The following is a 23,438-nucleotide window of genomic DNA, read 5'->3' on the forward strand; positions in this document are numbered from 1 at the left end:
TATATTCACCTGACCAGAAGTCTTGTTCCTTCTGCCACTGAAATTCAGTAATTCCCACTATATGTAATTTTAACCTATCCATTCCCCTTTTTAAGTTTTTTTAATGTACCTGCCCAATTAAGGGATCTGATATTCCACACTCCGATCCATAGGATGCCAGTTTTGTTTTCCCTAATAACGACGTCCTCCTGAGTAGTCCCTGCCCAGATATGCGAATGGAGGACTATTTTACCTCTGGAATATTTTACCCAAGAGGGCGCCATCATCATTTAACCATACAGTAGAGCTGCATGTCCTTGCGAAAAATTACAGCTGTAGTTTCCCCTTGCTTTCAGCCGTTCGCAGTGCCAGCGCAGCAAGACCGTTTTGATTAATGTTACAAGGCCAGATCAGTCAGTCATCCAGGCTGTTTGTTGCCCCCTGCAACTACTGAAAAGGCTGCTCCCCCTCTTCAGAAACCACGATTGTCTGACCTCTCAACAGATACCCCTCCATTGTGGTTGCACCTACGGTACGGCTATCTGTATCATTGAAGCATACAAGCCTCCCCACCAACAGCAAGGTCCACGATTCGTGATTTGGAGGGGGGGGGGCACTAGATGTTATGTCATCAATTATCATGCTGACAGCCTAACATGCATGTGCACTGTCCTGAATGGGATCATCACTGACAGTAGCCAAACCGTGTAATGTTCCAAGGAAATGGGCAACACACATGAAAATAGATGCCTGTGATGTGTACCAGTGGTAGCTTTGAATTTCATTCTGCAAAGCAACAGACCAGATGTCAGAAAATTCAAAATGAGGAACCAATGTGTCAGTATTCTGGGATGTCGCTGATTTAACTACTGCTATGACTTGTCTCTGAATCCTCTGGATATGGTGGTGAGCTGTTTCTTTCTTAATTAATGCCTAACCTCTGTAACAAACTTCTCTTGCTCTACGGTCTTCTTCACCAACTCTCCTCCCTCCCACAATGCGTAGGTTGTGCCATTGTCAGTATCCTGAAGGTGTAATGCTTCAACAGTCACCACTTCAGCACCAGGAAACATGGTACACTCCTGAAACCAACATTTATCTTGCGGCTCTTGACATATACACAAAAGTGTCAGGTCCATCTCTGTGCTCTTCTTTCCTGTGATACTGCTTATGCTGAAACAAAGAAGTTTCAAATTAGTGCAGTAAATACATTTCATTGGCTGGCATTTTACCCATTTTGGTCACAAGGAGTAGAATTTTGAGAGACTAATTTTTAAATTCAGGTTCTTCTCTTTCAGTAGGAGATGTGCTTCTGTTATTGATCTTGTCATATATCTTTTTACCTTATTAATGTTTTCACCATTTTTACTAACAGAAAACATCAGTGTGGAGAGGACTTTGCCTGCTGCAATCTTTTTCATCATTTAGGTAATATTCCAGAGCAAAATTAAGCATATCATCTTGCAACGGATGCCCACAGTAAGAATCTGGGCATGCCCAAATATCTTTCTCATCCTTTGTTTTATGAGCTTTTCAATCAAATAATGTGAGGAAGTGGGTATGTATTTCTGTATCTGCTGCTTAGAGTAGCTACCTGGTATCAGTGTTGGTAACTGTACTTTCTCAGTATGGGTGGCCGCAGAGAGAGCAGTATTTAGGTTTCGAAACTACACACTGCATTTTGTGCACATATCACTATCTTCAGGTTCGGCTCCAAGTGCATCTACATTATACACTTCACAAAGTTTTGAAGACGTTGCTTGTGCAAAATTTGTTTCAATTCTTCTCCTTTTCTTTTTACATACTGTTTTCTTCTTGTGTGTCCTACGTTACCTGGACATTTGATTGGGGATATCATAGGGGCTACAGCAGAAATGTTAACATTCAACGCATCAACAGCTTCACACTCAGGAATATAAACATCTGCATTGTCTTCTTCAGTTTCACATCCGGGTGAGTGCGTTATCACTAAATTTCTTCTTGTAGTGAGTGTAGGAATTCCTGCACGATGGATACGATGCTAATACCTTTACTTGAGGACAAAGATATTTCTGCAGTACCTCTGACAGATATGCAACAACTGTGAAGTGTTTTTCACTTTTGTTAAACACCACCTTCTCGTTATTTTTTTCATAGTCCATACACCTCACTCTTTCAGTACTGTATTTCCTCACTGACATTGTATCTAACAGAGTTCAAACCACACACAAAACTCTATGCAGAATGGTTTATGTGCAAGTTATCACTCGTTCGTTAGAAACAGAAGAGCACTGGAAACAGTGTTTCCAACTTGCATATTTTACTCTAGAAATTCAGTGATGTGAACTATCCAGAATGTTGAAAAATTTTTGACACTCTGCTCAGCAAATTATTGCACACTGTGTTTGCACTGACTACTAACATATTAACCACACAATACTTTGTGTAATTCTGAAAAGTTTTTGGATGGGGGTTTTCGAGTAAATAATTCATAAAAACTCATAAAAATGCAATTTTTTTTACGTTTTTAGTAATAAATATTTACATAATACAGATAGCTGGAGCACAGAAGATACTGTTTATAATTACATCAGTAGTATCTGGCAATATGACAGAAAAGATAATGTTCTGTGAATTTCCAAATTAGAAAAAAAAAAAAAAATCGTTGTAAGTGGAAAAAATAACTTAAATTTTGTATTTTCATCATAAATTTGTAAGTTAGAGGATGCCCATTAGTGTGCCGGTGTCAAATAAATTTCAGCACACTAAGAGGGAGCTTTAATGCAAAACATCTGCCAGGTCTTCAGTGCCTTTGGTTTATTAGTTATATATATATTTTTTTCTTCTCTACTTTTTTAAGAGTTGTTTACAAAATATACATTTTTCAAAGGGCTGTACCATTTACAAAAATTAACATAAAATGAAAATATGTTACTACTTAACACTTACGATATAGAGGTCTAATATATATTTTTCCCAGAGAAATTCATGACCACATGTTGACATGATCTGTATGATTTGAGATGAAATCACCCTATACAATATTTGTTGCATTGGCTGCAAGTAATTTTGTAAATGCCAAATGCATCAAGATCTGTATCTGGCAGTTTTATATAGTGAACAAACTTCATACTTTGGTTGTTGGTGCTGAATCTGATTTTTGCATGTGTTTTTGAAAAGCCTTGCTAATTTGTCAGACATTATACCAAAATATGGCAATCAATTTTCTATATTTATTTGCCTACTGTGATACTGTGAGTTGTGAATGTAGTTCGATCTTCTTCATTCAGTTCTTTTTTAGCTGTTGTGATATTGTATTAATGAGTGAAGGATCATATGCATAGTTTATCGTGGTACATTTTATGGTTTCTATTTCTTGTTGGAGTTCTATATATTGACGTGGAAATTTACAGGCTCTGTATAGCATTAATCTGTGTGAAGATTTTTTGGGGGAAGCGGGATGCGTAGAGGAGTTGGGTATAATGGTGTGTGTAGGTTTTCTGTAAACACTGCATCCACACAGCCTGTGGTAATGACAATAAACAAACAACATGACAGCTCCACACTAGCAGAAGACACACTAGGCATCAATTTCTGGCCAACCACTGCCCCCCCCCCCCCCCCCCTCCCCCTCAGATGCCCCAACATCCTCTACAGCAGTGAACACTAAATTGCTTTAAGACAATTTATTTTTAAGCAACAATTTTCTTTGTGCATAAATGCCTAAAGGTGGGCAGAAGATGCTCGAAATGCGCATTATGTTAAATAAAAAACAAATTAAAGTGATTGGTAGCAGAAAATACAAATAAATAATTATTCCACACACTCACAGTTCCCAAATGAAGCCAATATGGCCACAATTAATAATGAAGATAAATTATTTAGACTTTGCTTTTTGTGAGATGCAGCAACTGATTTATCATGTGCATTTTCACCCCTTTTTCTAGCAAAATTTGAGCAAAATGTGAGAGGTGCATTAATTTATTTGGCTATGATGCCTTCAGTGTCGCAATATTTGGCTCTTAACAGTATATTAGATAACTTTGTAAGAAGTGCATTTTTAATCAAAGATGATATTTTTGATCCCCTTCTGGTCTTTAAAATCATCGGGTTTTTTCCTATCCCATAAAAGTTTTTTCAAACAGGTATCCTATGATCACTAACTCAGCTGCTATATGTAATTATATGTGGCTGTGACTGGTTCTCTGACCATTTTATTGAGCTGATATTTGGGGCTCTAAATCTGAAGCTTTATGTGTACAAAAGCTTTATCAGTAGTAAAATGCACCACTGATAACTAATAATTTGCATTGTAATGACTCTTAGCCTCCAAAAGGAGACTGAATTATGCCATATATTCAAGTTGTTGTAATGACTAGAAAAGCATAGTTACTGTCACAGTTAAGCATAATTAGCTGTTACACTCTTGAGTCCAGTTGTGTTTATTTGTAATGGGTAGCAAATTAGAATGTGGACACAGCTGCAGTTCTTCATCTATCTGTTCCTGTATTAGACAATGTAGTATCCACATATGATAATTTTCCTGATACCCTCCTGTGTATATTCTTGTAGATATCTGTTAGTCCAATTTCAGGATTACAGGGAATAGTGTTAATTTTATGGAAGCTCACTGCTTATGGTCTGAATTTGAAGAGTACTTTATTTGGCAAGTTGTTCATCAAACTTCTGAAAACTCACCAGTTGCCTGTGTGAAAAGCAACTGCTGACAGCTTGAGTAATTTGCTTAAGTTCTGTACTACAGTATTATCAAAGAATAATCTTACATAGAGGACCTCTCCATTTATTAAGAGAAAGAAATCACAGTTTTTTTCTATAAAAAGTCTTTCTGTATCTGGGAAAACTGTTTTAAGAAGACAAATTGCCCAGAATTACTAAAAATTGTGTGCTATCAGGTAATGTAAGGTACATAATCATGTTGTAAAGAAAAAGGCATGGTAGTCACTGCTAAACAGTGTGAGAATTATGTCACATCGATCATTATCTAGTAATGAGGCAGTATGCAGCAATCTTGTTGTACATATGTGAAAAGATTCTATAGGATAAATTTTAAATCATGTATAGATTCCCTTAGGGTAATTGATAGGTGATGGTATGATTGATCTAAGAAATTTCACAAGACACATTATTTGTTGGATAATGAACTGAGGACTGTATTTCCTTCAGTGGACCAGTTGGACAAAACTGAGGCAGGTGTCCAGGATCTTCTTCTGCAGTATCATTTGATTTATTGAATGATAGCAGAGGAGGTGCATGTTCTTAAAACTGTTTTTCAAGTGAGTGCAAAATGTCACAATCTTTTTTCTGATGATCATCATCAATGGTGATGAAATATGGTGCTTACATTATGATCCAGTCACAAAATATCAAACCAGTGAATGTATGAGCTTGAACAAATAATCCGAAAATGTGAGGGCTGTGCAGTTGAAGATGAAAACTACGTTCATTTTATTTTCTAACTGTATCAGTATCATCCACAGACTCACATTCAGTGGACAAACTGTTACTGGAAAGTGCAGCAAAACGGTGTTGGATCACAACTACAAAAGTCAGTCACATGCGACCTAATTTTTTGTGTAATGAGGAGTGGTTTCTGCAGATGTTGGCATGTGCCTCAATGATTGCCAGCCAATTTTTCTACCAAACACTAGGTGGCACCCTCCCCCCTCCTATACACTCACTCAGTTTGAATCACTGGATATTTTTCTTTTTATAAAAGTGAAAGGACTTGCGAACAGTAGTGATAAACAGTGATGCAGGTCTTGTACAAATGAATAAATTCGTGTATTCGCAAAGAGAAAGTGGTCTGGCTAGTGCTAATCTTCAGGAGTCACAACTCCCATTTCTCCATTAGAAACGTGCAGTAATTGATAGGAAGCTATCAGTGAGAAATTCTGAAACTTTACCTAAGTAAGTTGTATCTCTGAAAGAGTACTTTATTGAGGCACTGGAAGCCTTTGTTGCTCTGGGTAATGAGGAGGGTATTCTGATACTCTTTGGAAATTACAGCTATATTGGTCAGAGGGTGGGGAGGAGGATGCAGCTCATATTGTTAATGGATGTTGGTTATGTATAAACTCGAAATAATAAAATTTTCTATACACCAACATATATATTTTGGCAAGCTTTTGGAGCTCGTTCTTCAGGCAGAAGGGTTGAAGGGAAAGAAGGACTGAAGAGACGTAGGAAAAGGTGTAGATTTCGGGGAAAGTCACCCAGAACTGTGGGTTATGGGAGACTTACCGCATGGGATGAGAAGGAAAGAAGTGTGTGTTCTGCCGCTGCTTGGTGAGTAGATTTTTTAATCTATCCAATTAAATTATTTTGTCAAAAATTGGTTGTTTTCAGTGTTATAACATGTATATTTTGCACTAACTTTCCTGGCAGACTGTGCTTGACACATACACAGAAACAGGGTGGTGTTTTCTTTCCCCTCCAAGAAGAGAAAGAAATCACATGGGTCCATCTGATGCCCAAAGTAGATTTGGGAATGTCTGAATTTGGGACTAATCAGAATAGTTATATTTTGGGAATGTGAGCAGATACGTGATTGCAGTGGGAAAGATGTTTGGGAGATATGTTTCAGGCTGCTTTTCTTACTCAAGGAATTTACAACAACATACTTGGGCATACTAGCTCATGGATACTCTCTCCTTCATATATGACTGCCACGTACGCAATTAGTCTGTCCATAATCTACTGCCTCTAGGTGAAATTGGTAGAGAGACTTCCTTTGTCATTAGCTGTAATACACTGAGGTGACCGAAGTCATGGGATAGCGATATGCAAATATATGGATGGAGGTAGTATTGTGTACACAAGGTATGAAAAAGGTAGTGCATTGGTGGAGCTGTCTTTTGTATTCAGGTTTTTCATGTAAAAATGTATCCACCAAGATTATGGCTGCACAACAGGAATTAACAGTTGTAGCTAGAAGCATGGGACATTCCATTTCAGGATCACCAAGGAATCCAATATCCAAGTGTCAAAGACTGCACCGAGAATATCAAATTTCAGGCATTACCTCTCACCATGGACAACATAGTGGCTGAGAGCCTTCACTTAAAACCAATAGAAGCGGCATTTGTGTAGAGTTTTCAGTACTAACACACAAGCAACACTGCATGAAATAACTGCAGGAAGCAATGTGGAAAGTATGATGAATGTGTCTTTTAGGACACTGTGGCAAAATTTGACATTAATGGGCTATGGCCCGAGACGACTGATGCGAATGCCTTTTCTAATAGCACAAAATTGCCTGTGATGCATCTCCTGGGCTCGTGACCGTATCAGTTGGACACTAAATGACTAGAAAACTGTGGCCTTGACAGATGAGTCCTGATTTCAGTCGGGAGTTTGGCGCTGACCCCATGAAGCCATGGACCCAAGTTGTCACCAAGGCACTTTGCATGCTAGTGGTGGCTGCATAATGGTGTGGACTGTGTTCACATGAAATGTACTGGATCAGAGGTCCAACTGAACTAGTCATTGACTGTAAATGGTTATGTTTGGAGACAATTTGTAGCCATTCATGGATTTCATGTTCCCTGACTCTGACAATAATGGAATTTTTCTGGATGACTGTGACATGTCACCGGGCTGCAGTTATTCACGATAGGTTTGAAGAACATTCTCGACAGCTAGAGCAAACAATTTGGCCAACCAGATTGCCGACATGAATTGCATTGAACATTTATGTAACATAGTCAAGAGGTCAGTTTGTGCACAAAATCCTGCACTGGCAGCACTTTCACGGTTATGGTCGGCTGTAGAGGCAGCATGGCTCAGTAATTCTTCACGGGACTTCCAACAGCTTGTTGAGTATGCTGTGTTGAGATTCGGCACTGCCCAAATAAAATGATGCCCAATATGGTGTTAGGAGGCCTCCTGTGACTTTTGTCACCTCAGTTTATTGATTACTTTTGTTCTGGCTTGCTATAATTGAACCTATCAAGTGTTCTTTGGACATAACTGCAATTGTTCACCCATCTGTTCCTATATCAGTGCAGTGTCCACATGATGGAATCTTCATGTGGACAATTCATGATGTGAAGACTCTTGTACACTTCTGGCCATTAAAATTGCTACACCAAGAAGAAATGCAGATGATAAACAGGTATTCATTGAACAAATATATTATACTAGAACTGACGTGATTACATTTTCACGCAATTTGGGTGCATAGACCCAGAACAACCACCTCTGGCCTTGATACGCCTGGGCATTGAGTCAAACAGAGCTTAGATGGGTGTACAGGTACGGCTGCCCATGCAGCTTCAATACGATACCACAGTTCATCAAGAGGAGTAACTGGCGTATTGTGATGAGCCAGTTGCTCGGCCACCATTGACCAGACGTTTTCAATGGGTGAGAGATCTGGAGAATGTGCTGGCCAGGGCAGCAGTGGAACATTTTCTGTATCCAGAAAGGCTCGTACAGGACCTGCAACATGCAGTCTTGCATTATCCTGCTGAAATGTAGGGTTTTGCAGGGATCGAATGAAGGGTAGAGCCATGGATCGTAACACATCTGAAATGTAACGTCCACTGTTCAAAGTGCCGTCATTGCGAACAAGAGGTGACTGAGACGTGTAACCAATGGCACCCCCATACAATCACGCCGGGTGATACGCCAGTATGGTGATGACAAATACACGCTTCCAATGTGCGTTCACCGCGGTGTCATGCGACCATTATGATGCTGTAAACAGAACGTGGATTCATCCGAAAAAATTACGTTTTGCCATTCGTGCGCCCAGGTTCGTCGTTGATTACACCATTGCAGGCGCTCCTGTCTGTGATGCAGCGTCAAGGGTAACCGCAGCCGTGTTCTCCGAGCTTATAGTCCGTGCTGCTGCAAACGTCGTCGAACTGTTCGTGCAGATGGTTGTTGTCTTGCAAACGTCCCCATCTTTTGACTCAGGAATCGAGACGTGGCTGCACGATCAGTTACAGCGATGGGGATAAGATGCCTGTCATCTCGACTGCTAGTGATACGAGGCTGTTGGGATCCAGCATGGCGTTCCGTATTACCGTCCTGAACCCACCGATTCCATATTCTGCTAACTGTCATTGGATCTCAACCAACGCGAGCAGCAATGTCGCGATACGATAAACCGCAATCGCGATAGGCTACAATCCGACCTTTATCAAAGTCGGAAACATGATGGTACGCATTTCTCCTCCTTACACGAGGCATCACAACAACGTTTCACCAGGCAACGCCGGTCAACTGCTGTTTGTGTATGAGAAATCGGTTGGAAACTTTCCTCATGCCAGCACATTGTAGGTGTCGCCACTGGTGCCAACCTTGTGTGAATGCTCTGAAAAGCTAATCATTTGCATATCACAGCAACTTCTTCCTGTCAGTTAAATTTCGCGTCTGTAGCATGTCATCTTCATGGTGTAGCAATTTTAATGGCCAGTAGTGTATATATTCTTGCAGATACCCACCAACCCAATTTCAAGAGTGCAGTGAACATGCCTTTATGTTTTATGTTCACTGAACATTAGTAGCAGTCCTTGTTGTTAGTAATTCATTAATTTTATGGAAGCTCACTGTGTACATCTGAATTTGCGGAGTACATGCTTGGCCTGTGTGTTACAGGAGCTATATATTTGTTTTCTTTCTTTCTTTCCATTCCTTTTTATTTTTTTTTCAAAAAAATATATTTTGTAAAGCACTGACATCTCTTGAATAAGGTTTTGAATAAAACATCACTCTTACTTGTCTTGTTATATTTAGCAAGAGGTATGTCCCATTTCTTTCTCTAAGAGTTTGATTAACTTTTAATTAGATTTTTTGAATTACTGTGTACAGGCACTCAAAAATTTACCAAGCAGTTTTTTGCACATCATAGTCCAAACCCACACTTTTAACATTTAATGATCTGAAAACTGAGATTTGACTGTTATCTGAATCCTACATAGCAACATATGTCATCACTGTCAACAGTAAATTAAGAGTAGTAAAGTTGCTACTCACGGTATAGCGGAGATGCTGAGTCGCAATAGGCACAATAAAAAAATTCACACAATTAAAGCTTTCGGCCATTAAGGCCTTTGTCAGCAGTAGACACACATACACACACGCACGCACGCCCGCTGGGACGGGGATGGGGAGGAATAGTATGGTGGGAGTGGCGGACAGTCAAGTGTTACAGTTTAGACGGAGTGCAGGAGAGAAGGTGCGGAGGGGGGAGGGGGTGAGTAGCGGAAAGGAGAGAAATAAAAGAAATTAAAAGACTGGGTGTGGCGGTGAAATGACAGCAGTGTAGTGCTGGAAGGGGAACAGGGAGGAGTCTGGATGGGTGAGGACAGCGACTAACGAAGGTTGAGGCCAGGAGGGTTAGGGAACGTAGGGTGTATTGCAGGAAAAGTTCCCACCTCCGCAGTTCAGAAAAGCTGGTGTTGGTGGGAAGGATCCATTCTTGTTAACATTCCATCCTTGATTTTCCATTGTTTGTAAATTAAGAGTAAATTTATTTTGTTCATATTTCATCAATTATCTGTTTTCATTATCATAATGCATTTACCAGTGCTTAGCATGTCACTGTGTGTCAAATTGTACTTTATCAACATTAGTTAAGACATGCATTCATGTGACAGTGACACTTTGGAAAAAAAAAATAAAGTCTTGAATAACTAAAAACTTAATGAAATCCCATTGTAACAGTAGTTTATCAGAAACAGTTTCACTGAACATGTCATCAAAAGCGATAATTTATTCAGTGGAAAATCCTGGTGGAATAACAACAAAATGGAAAGAAAAAAAATCTGCTAACCAAACATCGGCAGAACTTTCACATAAAAGGTTATAATTAGGCAAGCTTTTGGAGCCAGTGGCTCTCTATTGAGGCAGAAGGATTGAAGGGGAACAAAGAGGGGTGAAGAAAAAGGACTGGAGAGGTCTAGGAAAAGGGGTAGATTTCGGAAAATTTACTCAGAACCGCAGGTCTGCGGAGGCTTAAGGTATGGGATGAGAAGGAGAAACTGATTGTTGGGGACTGCATCGGGCAAGATTTGAAAATCTGAGAGCTTAAAGATGGAAGACAAGATAATATGCAAGACAGAGATTACTGCGAAAACATCATGTATGAGTTAATAAGAGTGAAAAGCTAAGTGCATTCTACATAACAGAGGTGGAAGGGGGATGCCAAAAAATACAGTTAAGAAAATGAAAGCTGAAGAAAACTAAAATGGAGTAAAGAAACCGTTAGTTACTGTGAAGAAATGCTGAGACGGAAGTACCATAAATTAAGGCCAGGTGCATGGCAAGACCCAAGGACATGTTGTAGTGCTAGTTCCCACCTGTGGCATTCTGAGCAACTGGTGTATGGGAGGAAAAAGCCAGATGACTTGTGTGGTGAAACAGACACTGATGTCATGATTGTCATGTTGTAGAGCATGCTCTGCAACAGGATATTGTGTGTTACCAGTATACACCCTCTGCCTGTGCCCATCCACCCTAACTGATAATTTGGTGGTAGTTATGCCAATGTAAAAGCCTGAACATTGTTTACGTAACAGCTGGTATATGATGTGTCATTTCAAAGATGTTTCTTGCTTTGACAGTATATGTTCTGCCTGTTACAGAGCTGGTGTAGGTGGTGGTAGGAGGGTGCATAGGGCAAGTCTTGCAGTGGGGGTTATCACAGGTGTAGGACCCATAGGGTAGGGAGATTGGTGCAGAAGGGGCGTAGAGTCTGACAAGAATATTGCGGAGATTGGGAGGCAACTATTCTAGGTGTGGTGGGTAGTATCTCAGACAAAATGGATCTCTTTTCAGGTCAGCCTAGTTCAAAAGCAGATTTTCCAAGCCACCACATCCAATCCTGGTACTGCTGATACCTCGAAAAGACAACTTCAGAGCACTCCACCGGTCACTCAGTATTATCCTCGTGTGGACTGTATTAATCACCTACCTCGACAAGGCCATTACTTCCTAAAACCATGCACTGAAATGAGATCTAGTCTGTCGAGATTTTTCTCACCACGCCTAGAATAGTTTTTCTTCGCCCTCCCAAAGTCCACAATATTCTTGTTGGACACTATGCCCCTTCAGCACCCATCTCCCTACCCTGTAGCTCCTACCCCTATGACCATCCCTGCTGCAAGATTTGCCCTCTTCAACCTCCTACCACCACCAACACCAGCCCTGTAACTGGCAAAAAGTATACTATCAAAGGGAGAGCCACATGTGAAGTGACACGTCATATACCTGCTGTTATGTAAACACTGTTCAGCCTTTTGCATTGGATGACTACCACCAAATTATCTGTTAGGATGACTGGGCATAGGCAGAGGGTGTATACTGGCAACACAGTTGCAGAGCATGCTCTACAACATGACAGCCTTGGCCTTGATGCCTGTTTCACCACATGTGCCATCTGGATTCTTCCCATAGACACCAGTTTCTCAGAACACTGCAGGTGGGAACTACCGCTACAAAACGTCCTTGGTTCTCACCACCCACCTGGCTTTAATTTATGTTAATTTCTTCCGCCTCGACATCTCTTCGTAGTAACTACTACTTTCTTCACTCTGTTTTAGTTTTCTACAGCTCTCATTTTCTTACCTGTTTATTTTTCGTCATCACCCTCACACATGTGTTATCTCTCATTTTCTTACCTGGCTATTTTTCGTCACCACCCTCTTACCTATGTTACGTGCAATGCACTTAGCTTTTCACACTTATTAACTCATACACAGTGTTTTAGAAATGATTTCTGTCTTGCATGTTACCCTGTCTTCCTTCTTCAAGCTCTCAGGTTTTCAAATCTTGTCCGGTGCAGTCCCCAACAATCAGTCTTTTCCCTTCTTATTCCGTCCGGTAAGTCTCCCCTCATCCGCAGTTCTGGGTGACTTTCCCAAAATCCACGCCTTTTCCTAGACCTCTCCAGTCCTTTTCCTTCAACCATCTAACTTCCCCTTCAACCCTTCTGCTTGAAGAAGGAACCACTGGCTCTAAAAGCTTGCCTGATTTTTTTTTTTATTATTTTTTTTTTATGTTGTTGCTGTTGTTGTTGTGGTCTTCAGTCCTGAGACTGGTTGGATGCAGCTCTCCATGCTACCCTATCCTGTGCAAGCTTCTTCATCTCCCAGTACCTACTGCAACCTACATCCTTCTGAATCTGCTTAGTGTATTCATCTCTTGGTCTCCCTCTACGATTCTTACCCTCCACGCTGCCCTCCAATACTAAATTGGTGATCCCTTGATGCCTCAGAACATGTCCTACCAACCGATCCCTTCTTCTGTTCAAGTTGTGCCACAAACTTCTCTTCTCTCCAATCCTATTCAATACTTCCTCATTAGTTATGTGATCTACCCATCTAATCTTCAGCATTCTTCCATAGCACCACATTTCGAAAGCTTCTATTCTCTTCTTGTCCAAACTGGTTGTCGTCCATGTTTCACTTCCACACATGGCTACACTCCATACAAATACTTTCAGTAATGACTTCCTGACACTTAAATCTATACTCGATGTTAACAAATTTCTCTTCTTCAGAAACGTTTTCCTTGCCATTGCCAGTCTACATTTTATATCCTCTCTACTTCGACCATCATCAGTTAATTTGCTCCCCAAATAGCAAAACTCCTTTACTACGTTTAAGTGTCTCATTTCCTAATCTAATTCCCTCAGCATCACCCGACTTAATTCGACTACATTCCATTATCCTCGTTTTGCTTTTGTTAATGTTCATCTTATATCCTCCTTTCAAGGCACTGTCCATTCCATTCAACTGCCCTTCCAAGTCCTTTGCTGTCTCTGACAGAATTACAATGTCATCGGCGAACCTCAAAGTTTTTATTTCTTCTCCATGGACTTTAATACCTACTCCGAATTTTTCTTTTGTTTCCTTTACTGCTTGCTCAATATACAGATTGAATAACATCGGGGAGAGGCTACAACCCTGTCTTACTCCCTTCCCAACCACTGCTTCCCTTTCATGTCCCTCGACTCTTATAACTGCCATCTGGTTTCTGTACAAATTGTAAATAGCCTTTCGCTCCCTGTATTTTACCCCTGCCACCTTTAGAATTTGAAAGAGAGTATTCCAGTCAACATTGTCAAAAGCTTTCTCTAAGTCTACAAATGCTAGAAATGTAGGTTTGCCTTTCCTTAATCTTTCTTCTAAAATAAGTCGTAAAGTCAGTATTGCCTCACATGTTCCAATATTTCTACTGAATCCAAACTGATCTTCCCCAAGGTCGGCTTCTACTAGTTTTTCCATTCGTCTGTAAATAATTCGCATTAGTATTTTGCAGCCGTGACTTATTAACCTGATAGTTCGGTAATTTTCACATCTGTCAACACCTGCTTTCTTTGGGATTGGAATTATTATATTCTTCTTGAAGTCTGAGGGTATTTCGCCTGTTTCATACATCTTGCTCACCAGATGGTAGAGTTTTGTCAGGACTGGCTCTCCCAAGGCCGTCAGTAGTTCTAATGGAATGTTGTCTACTCCCGGGGCCTTGTTTCGACTCAGGTCTTTCAGTGCTCTGTCAAACTCTTCATGCAGTATCTTATTTCCCATTTCATCTTCATCTACATCCTCTTCCATTTACATAACATTGTCCTGAAGTACATCGCCCTTGTATAGACCCTCTATACTCCTTCCACCTTTCTGCTTTCCCTTCTTTGCTTAGAACTGGGTTTCCATCTGAGCTCTTGATATTCATACAAGTGGTTCTCTTTTCTCCAAAGGTCTCTTTAATTTTCCTGTAGGCAGAATCTATCTTGCCCCTAGTGAGATAACCTCTACATTCTTACACTTATCCTCTAGCCATCCCTGCTTAGCCATTTTGCACTTCCTGTCGATCTCATTTTTGAGACGTTTGTATTCCTTTTTGCCTGCTTCATTTACTGCATTTTTATATTTTCTCCTTTCATCAATTAAATTCAATATTTCTTCTGTTACCCAAGAATTTCTACTAGCCCTCGTCTTTTTACCTACTTGATCCTCTGCTGCCTTCACTACTTCATCCCTCAAAGCTACCCATTCTTCTTCTACTGTATTTCTTTCCCCCATTCCTGTCAATTGTTCCCTTATGCTCTCCCTGAAACTCTGTACAACCTCTGGTTCTTTCAGTTTATCCAGGTCCCATCTCCTTAAATTCCCACCTTTTTGCAGTTTCTTCAGTTTTAATCTACAGGTCATAACCAGTAGATTGTGGTCAGAGTCCACATCTGCCCCTGGAAATGTCTTACAATTTAAAACTTGGTTCCTAAATCTCTGTCTTACCGTTATATAATCTATCTGATACCTTTTAGTATCTCCGGGGTTCTTCCATGTATACAACCTTCTTTCATGATTCTTAAACCAAGTGTTAGCTATGATTATGTTGTGCTCTGTGCAAAATTCTACCAGGCGACTTCCTCTTTCATTTCTTAGCCCCAATCCATATTCACCTACTAAGTTTCCTTCTCTCCCTTTTGCTACACTCGAATTCCAGTCACCCGTGACTATTAAATTTTCATCTCCCTTCACTATCTGAATAATTTCTTTTATTTCATCATACATTTCTTCAATTTCTTCGTCATCTGCAGAGCTAGTTGGCATATAAACTTGTACTACTGTAGTAGGTGTGGGCTTCGTATCTATCTTGGCCACAACAATGCGTTCGCTGTGCTGTTTGTAGTAGCTTACCCGCATTCCTATTTTCCTATTCATTATTAAACCTACTCATGCATTACCCCTATTTGATTTTGTGTTTATAACCCTGTAGTCACCTGACCAGAAGTCTTGTTCCTCCTGCCACCGAACTTCACTAATTCCCACTACATCTAACTGTAACCTATCCATTTCCCTTTTTAAATTTTCTAACCTACCTGCCCGATTAAGGGATCTGACATTCCACGCTCCGATCCGTAGAACGCCAGTTTTCTTTCTCCTGATAACGACATACTCTTGAGTAGTCCCCGCCCGGAGATCCGAATGGGGGACTATTTTACCTCCGGAATATTTTACCCAAGAGGACGCCATCATCATTTAATCATACAGTACAGCTGCATGCCCTCGGGAAAATTACGGCTGTAGTTTCCCCTTGCTTTCAGCCGTTCGCAGTACCAGCACAGCAAGGCCGTTTTGGTTATTGTTACAAGGCCAGATCAGTCAATCATCCAGACTGTTGCCTGTAGAAAACTGACACATTCGTACAAGCACAATTCACAAACCAGTTTCCCCCTATGCTCCAGGCACTAAGGCCCAACTGCAACAGCATCTGATGGATGTGATTAGCATGCTTTGTTTGAATGCATATCAGGGGCACAGAAGATGTGTGGGACAGGAAGAGAGTGGAATATGAAGGTAGGGCTAGTGAAAGATGCTAGGTGCACCTGCGGGATCGTGCAGGGCAGAGACATGGTGGGGTGTGGGTAGGGCTGCTGGGTGTTGCATAGGGAGGCTATGCTGGGGTGAGGAGAAATAGAGAAAGGGATAAGGACTATCCATTTTGCTTTGCCAAGACAGAAGGTGTATGCAGTACTGGAGTGCATGCAGGGAAGGAGGTAGGCAGGTGGGGGGCAGGGACCAGTGAAGGTTGAATGTGGAGGTTACAGGAACAAAGAATATGTTGCGGAGAGAGAGTTCAGACCTGTGCAGTTTAGAAAATAAAGTGCTGGTGGGAAGAATTCACATTGTCAAGCAGCTATCCTATCTTGAGAAATGAGGAGATGGTTTGCATTTCTCTGAGGCTATAGATACTGCATTTATCAGTAGCTTAGAAGTTAGTTCAGTTGAAGGTGAATGGACATCTCTAAAAATGGCAGGTGCAGACAAACATAGGTAAAAGAAAGCTAATTGTGAAGAAACCTGTCAGATGACATGCTAAGTAATTGGATGGTCTGGAAACACTTGTCATTTATGTGGATAGACAGCTTGTTGTCAAGCCCATGTAGAATGTGGCATAGTTGTTGCAGCTAAGTTGATAGGTCACATGGCAGCTTTAACTGTTGGTGCTGTCTTTTTTGGGGGTAGGAGATGCCAATGGCAAGACTGGAGTATGTGGTAATAGGAGGATGTGTGGGGCAGGTGTCGTCATGTGCTCTCTTGTCATGTGCTCTGTTGCAGGGCATAAGGCAAGGAGTTGGGTGCAGGGGTTGAATAGGGACACACAAATATATTGCTTAGGTTGGGTGGCCAGTGGAACAGTGGAATAGCACTGTCGAGTGGGTGGGGAGGATATTCCTCATTTCAGGTCATATTGAGAGGTCAAATACTAGCAGAGAATATGATTCAATTACTCCACTCCTGGGTGGTTATGAGTCATGAGGGAGGTGCCCATTAGTGGCTTGGCAGTGAGTGTATGTGTGATGGTAGGCTACTGGGAGACGAGGCACAGATCTACCTTCTAGACAAGGTGGGGTCGGTAGTTTCTTTTTTTCCACTGTAGACTCCACTTTTTACTTGAATTACATCCTTTTCTATTAACTACATCTACATAGATACTCCGTAAACCACTGTACAGTGTGTGCTGTTCCATTCACAAATAGAGTGAGGCAAAAACAACAGTCTATATGCCTCTGTGAGCCCTAATTTCTTGTATCTTATCTTCGTGGCCCATACATGCAGTGTATGTTGACGGCAGTAGAATCGTTCGGCAGTCAGCTTCAAATGCCAGTTCTCTAAATTTTCTCCAAGTGTTTCTCAAAAAGAACATCATCTTCTCTCCAGGGATTACCATTTGAGTTCCCATAGCATCTCTGTAAAACTTACATGTTGTTTGAACCTACCAGGAACAAATCTAACAACACACCTCTGAACTGTTTTGATGTCTTCCTTCTGTCCAACCTGGTACAGATCCCAAACATGGGAACAGTACCTTAGAATATGTTTCACCAGCATCCTGTATGCGGCCTCCTTTACAGGTAAACCACTCTTTCCTAAAATTCTCCCAATAAACTGAAGGCTACCATTCACCTTTCCTGCCACAGTTCTTAAATGCTCATTCCATCCCATATCACTTTGCAATGTTACACCCAGATATTTAAACCACTTGACTGTGACAAGCAGGACACCAGTAATACTGTATCCCAATGTTATAGGTTTGATCTTCCTACTAATCCTCATTAACTTACATTTTTCTACATTTAGGGTTAGCTGCCATTCATCACACCGTCTGGAAATTTTGTCTTAAGTCGTCTTGTATCTATCTACAGTCACTCAACTTTGACACCTTACCAAACACCTTGGTATCATCAGCAAAAATCTGCATATTGCGGCCCACCCTGTCCGCGAAATCATTTATGTATGTAGAGAATAACAGTGGTTCTATATGAACACTTGCCATCGAGGACAACATACTCTGTTCTATTATTTAAGAATTCTTTGGGCCACTGACATATCTGTGAACTTGTGCTTGTACCGTTGTTAACAGTGTGCAGTGGGGCACTGTGTCAAATGCTTTCCAGAAATGTAGAAATATGCTGTCTGCCTGCTTCCCTTCATCAGTAGTTCTCAGTATATCATGCAAAAAAAGGGCAAGCTGATTTTCACAAGATCGATGCTTTCTAAAACCATGCCAGTTTGTAAACATAAGTTTCTCAGTCTCGAGAAAGTTTATTATATTCGGACTGAGAATATGGTCAAGGATTCTGCAGCGAACAGAAGTTCGGGATGTTCGCCTGTAATTTTACCAGTCTGTTCTTTTACCCGTCTTATGTAATAACGTTGCCTGCACCTTTCTCCAATCACTTGGGTGAGAGATTCAGGACAAAGTTAGCTGGGTAAGGAGCCGGTGCCAAAGAATACTCCTTGTAAAATCAAACTGGGCTTCTGTCCGGACCTGGTGATTTATTTACTTTCGGGTCTTTCTGTTTGTTCTCTATGCCAGGGATGCTTATTACTATGTCATCCATACGGGAGCCTGTCCAATGGTCAAATGATGGTATGTGTGTACAGTTGTCTTGCGTGAACGATTTCTTAAACATAGAATTTAAAACTTCAGCATTCGTTTTGCTATCTGCAACTGCCACACCAGAATGGTCAACAAGGAACTGAATGGAAGCCTTAGACCCACTTAGCCATTTTACATAAGACCGGAGCTTCCTTGGGTTCTCTGCCAGATCTTTTGCTAAAGTGTGATAGTGGTAGTTGTTGTATGTTTCGTGCATAGATCTTTTCACAGGCACCCGAATATCTACTAAATTTCACTTGTCATTTTTTGTGTGTTGCCTTACGAGTCGAGATTGCAACAGCCTCTGCTTCCTCAAAATCCTCCAAATTTCGTTATTAAACCTTGGTGGGTGGTCCCCCCCCCCCCCTCTCCATGCTTAATCCATGTACTAGGCACACAACTCTCCAGACTACAATTTACAACCTGATAAAACTTTGCCCATAATTCCTCTACATCCATCTTTCTGGAACTAAGTGATGTCAGTTGACTAAGAGAGATGCTAATGACCACTTATCCACTATACCTAGCAGGTTCTCCTGGCCTACTTGACTGATTTATTAACTTTCATAATCATAGTTGCTTCAATGAGATCATGACCACTAATCCCCGTTTCTATACTACTAACCTTGTTGATAAGGACTGGCCCATTTGTAGATGCAAAGTTTAAGATACTTCCATTGTGTGTGGGCTGGGAAGCAAGCTGCTCAAGACACGTTTTCAGAAAAGTGTTCAAAAGTATTTTACATTACTGTCTGTCTGTGCCCCCAGCAATGAATCCATAGACATCCTAATCTATACTCGATAGATTAAAGTCGCCTATCTAGTATTGCATGATCTGGGTATTTATGCTCTATTGACACTAGACTTCCTTTGAATGACTCATCCTCCTGAACACTTGCAGCGTGCCTAAAAGGAATTGACTGAGCAGCTCCCAATACCTCCCCCCCCCCCCCCCCCCACACACACACACGACAATCTGATCATTTGCGGACCGTGACACTTCAAAGGACTGTGCTGTATTTAGCACATCCATAAGCATTGAATTCTCTCATTGAACTGCTTTTTTGCAGAGTTCCCTGTCCTGGGCCAGACAAATCATATCATGCACCATGTGATCGACATAGTATTCGTTATGGGTACTAGTGACAAATTTATGATGGCTCAACCCATGTAATTCTGCAGCTCTGGCTTTGTAAGATTGGTTTGGGCGTTACTGACAACTGCAGTGACCTCCTCCTTTTTTTTTTTTTTTTTGGCCAGAGGAGCGGTATCCATCTTGTTTCGGTAGAAACTATTCAACTCTTCTGCTGGATTAATTATGTAACTGAAGTTATTATAAACTTCTCCATTTTTTTACAGTATTGGATTAACGAGTATACTACCCCTATTGGCCTCGGTGTCTTCCATTCTGGTGTCGAGATATATGGGACTGGTAAGTTGTACTTGGTGTAACTTCTTTTTCTTATCACCATATGTGGCAACTTACTCATAGTCTTGTTTCCATATTGTCACCATTTTTATCAACTAGTGTAATTAATTCTGTGTGTTACATAATATTACATAAATTTCAATAGAAATTTGTTTTAGCACTTGTACCATTTCACATTTATGAGCATCACTTTTCTATTGTTGTGGTTTGTTAAATCCTCACTAGAAGACAGTAATGAAGACTTGTAGATGACTTACACCTATTTGTAAGCATCACAGTGGTGTTTTGTAATAGATTGCTGTGTGAAATGGTAACTCATTCAGTTTTATAATCATGCCAGTTTCAAAGCCACTGCTGGGTAGTGGTCTCCTCTATACTTTCTCATATGTCAACAGTTTTCACCTATGGCTCCCCTAAACCTCCCCAATGCTTACTGAGCAGCTGTCAGATTGTATCACTTTCCAGAAGCTGGTAATACATGCTCACCGTAAACTTTGTGTTTCAGACAAATCAGATACTTTATTTTCAAAATTTGTTTTTTGTTTAGCAAAAGCACCCTAGGCCATATCTGCACTAGTTTCTCACCCTTCCTCATCATCTACTGATTGTTTCCACCTACTGTAAACATAAAACCTCATAAACTGTGCTGATGCTGTTGCATCATTCTTGTGTATAATGTTTTCAGTGTTTTGACTTTCCATTATTTTATTCATATTGTGATTGGTTTCTGGGGCAATGTACACACTTGCTCTGTTAAGTTTTTTTAAGACACATTAACTTTTTTTATGTTGTTATAACCAATTCTGATCAGCTAGTATTCATATTGAGACTAAAGGCACTAGCTGCAAGCAGTTTTTGTTGTGTTGTGTTGAGAATGCAACATAAACCACTTGCAGCATGTTCCTTTAGCCTGCAGATGACTATATAATTCTGTATAAAAAATGAGAACATAATTGGCCAACCACTTAATTTACATGGACTGCATCATTTTTCCAAATTGCTGTATTAAATTCTTCCATGTGTTAAAGTTTCTTGCTGACAGGCTCTCAAAACAATGTCAGTAGCAAGACTTAAGGTGGTTGAGGTACTGTCCCATTAACTTTTATTCCTCTTTTAATTTCCCAGTTCAAGGACCTGAAGACCTCCTCTATGGCTGTTTAGAATAATTTTGGTGTTGTGTGATGCCCTTCCGTCGCCAGTCTTTCAGTACATTATGAAGTCTAATGGAAACTAGCATTGATGAATATATTATTCAGTATACATTGATCGAATTGGTGTTTTGTTTCTCATGGGCTGTTGTTACAGATTTGTTTGAGAGTAATAAGGTTTTCAAAATGTGTGAATCCCAGGTCAGGTGGTAATGCATACTTATTGTGTTGTTCTGTAATCTTGTTCAGGACTTGCAAATGACCCATTGTATTATTTCCACTTCAACGTCCAGTTTATTTCTTTGATTGATTAAAATCCACTGGTTTTTCTCTGCAGTTGATGAATTTCAGTGATTATCTTGTCCATCATGGAGAGGAGCTTAAAAGTTCTACACTTTTCCTCCCATTAGTTGTGAAGTAGAATAAATGGAACTTTCTGCCAGTGTGGAGATTTTTTTATTTTCATCATCCACAGATATAATGTTAACAATTTTGTGAGTTTATTTTGCATTGCTTTATTTCAGGCCTTAACCATTTCTATTGAAACATCACCTCTAGGCACCTTTCTTTTCTTCCTGTCTGAAATGGCAACAGACACCGTATTTTAAAAAATGTCCAGAATATTGTTATTTTCATGTTCACTACCTCTTGATTAACTATTCAGACATCAAAAGAAATTTTCGAAGGATGCACAGTTTTTGTGACATCGTTATTGTGCCGTTTAACTGATGGAATGTGGTGGGTACCCAACATAAGTTATTGTTTTGTTACATTTCTATACCCTTTTTGTTTTCGATTATTCATCTTACCATATTTTTGCCATACCTTCTCACATAATGTTAGAAACATTTCCAATTAGTTTTGTTAAATTCAGGTCATTGCAGTACGTTTCTAATATTGTTTGTTTGAAAATCTCACCGCCTCCACCCCCCCCCCCCCCCCCCATTTGAAATTTTATTTTATTTTGCTTTCTTTATGGTTGCAACATCTTTTGCTGTCTAAATTAGTACTTGTCTTAGCCCTTTCCAGTCAAGGTTTTTTGCTCTGTACTGACACTGGGTTTGTAATATTTGCACTATTACATATAATGAAATTATGTCAAGGCCAATCATAAACTAAACAATAAAATAAATTACACATACATTATAATACTGATCATTTCATGTTTTGTTTTTGATTTCATGTATTTTGTCACTTAGGTGCTATATCTCTTCAGGGCATGATACTTTTCGAAGCATTGACCCGGATGGAGTGCTGGTTCTCTGGAACATGTGTTGCATTAGTAAACAGTTTTCCTTTTACCACCTTTTCTATTCCTGTTACTGCAAATAGCACAATCTTCACTGTTATACTTTTCATTGGAGTAAATGTAGTGTGGTGCGCACACACACACACACACACACACACACACACACACACACACACACACACATATCCATCTGCACATATACAGACACAGGCAGACATGTGATACGTCTGCCTGTGTCTGTATATGTGCGGATGGATATGTGTGTATGTGCGAGTGTATACCTGTCCTTTTTTTTCCCCGAAGGTAAGTCTTTCCACTCCCGGGATTGGAATGACTCCTTACCCTCTCCCTTAAAACCCACATCCTTTTGACTTTCCCTCTCCTTCCCTCTTTCCTGATGAAGCAACATTGGGTTGTGAAAGCTTGAAATTTGTGTGTGTGTTTGTGTGTTTTTTATTGTGTCTATCAAAATACCAGCACATTCTCGTTTGGTAAGTTACAGTCCAGTAGCTCGTTAGGATGTTTTTGTGAAGTCTGATTGATTTCTGTATTTTCACCACCCATCAGAAGCATGCTGGTCATCAGTGTCACTGCTACTTGTAGACTGTGTGTATTCATCTCTATCAAATTTCTGTATTTTGCCTTCACTGTCACTGTTTCATGAACTATAATTACTATTGTCATTACTCAAATCACTTGTATCACTCATACTTTCATCCAATATCTCCAATATTGC

At 40.3% G+C, this 23,438-nt stretch overlaps 1 protein-coding gene across 2 annotated transcripts in view; it reads left to right on the forward strand.

Annotated features, from left to right (window-relative positions):
- Positions 1–23,438, forward strand: part of LOC126457533 (deubiquitinase DESI2) — a 124,010-nt gene that overhangs the window by 76,696 nt on the left and 23,876 nt on the right. For both annotated transcript variants that reach the window (XM_050093889.1, XM_050093888.1), the window contains exon 3: positions 20,236–20,308. In XM_050093889.1, the coding sequence (XP_049949846.1) occupies positions 20,236–20,308 (73 nt within the window). The remainder of the gene's footprint in view (positions 1–20,235; positions 20,309–23,438) is intronic.

This window comes from Schistocerca serialis, chromosome 2 (assembly GCF_023864345.2).
Source record: "Schistocerca serialis cubense isolate TAMUIC-IGC-003099 chromosome 2, iqSchSeri2.2, whole genome shotgun sequence".
NCBI classification, from domain to species: Eukaryota; Metazoa; Arthropoda; class Insecta; order Orthoptera; family Acrididae; genus Schistocerca; species Schistocerca serialis.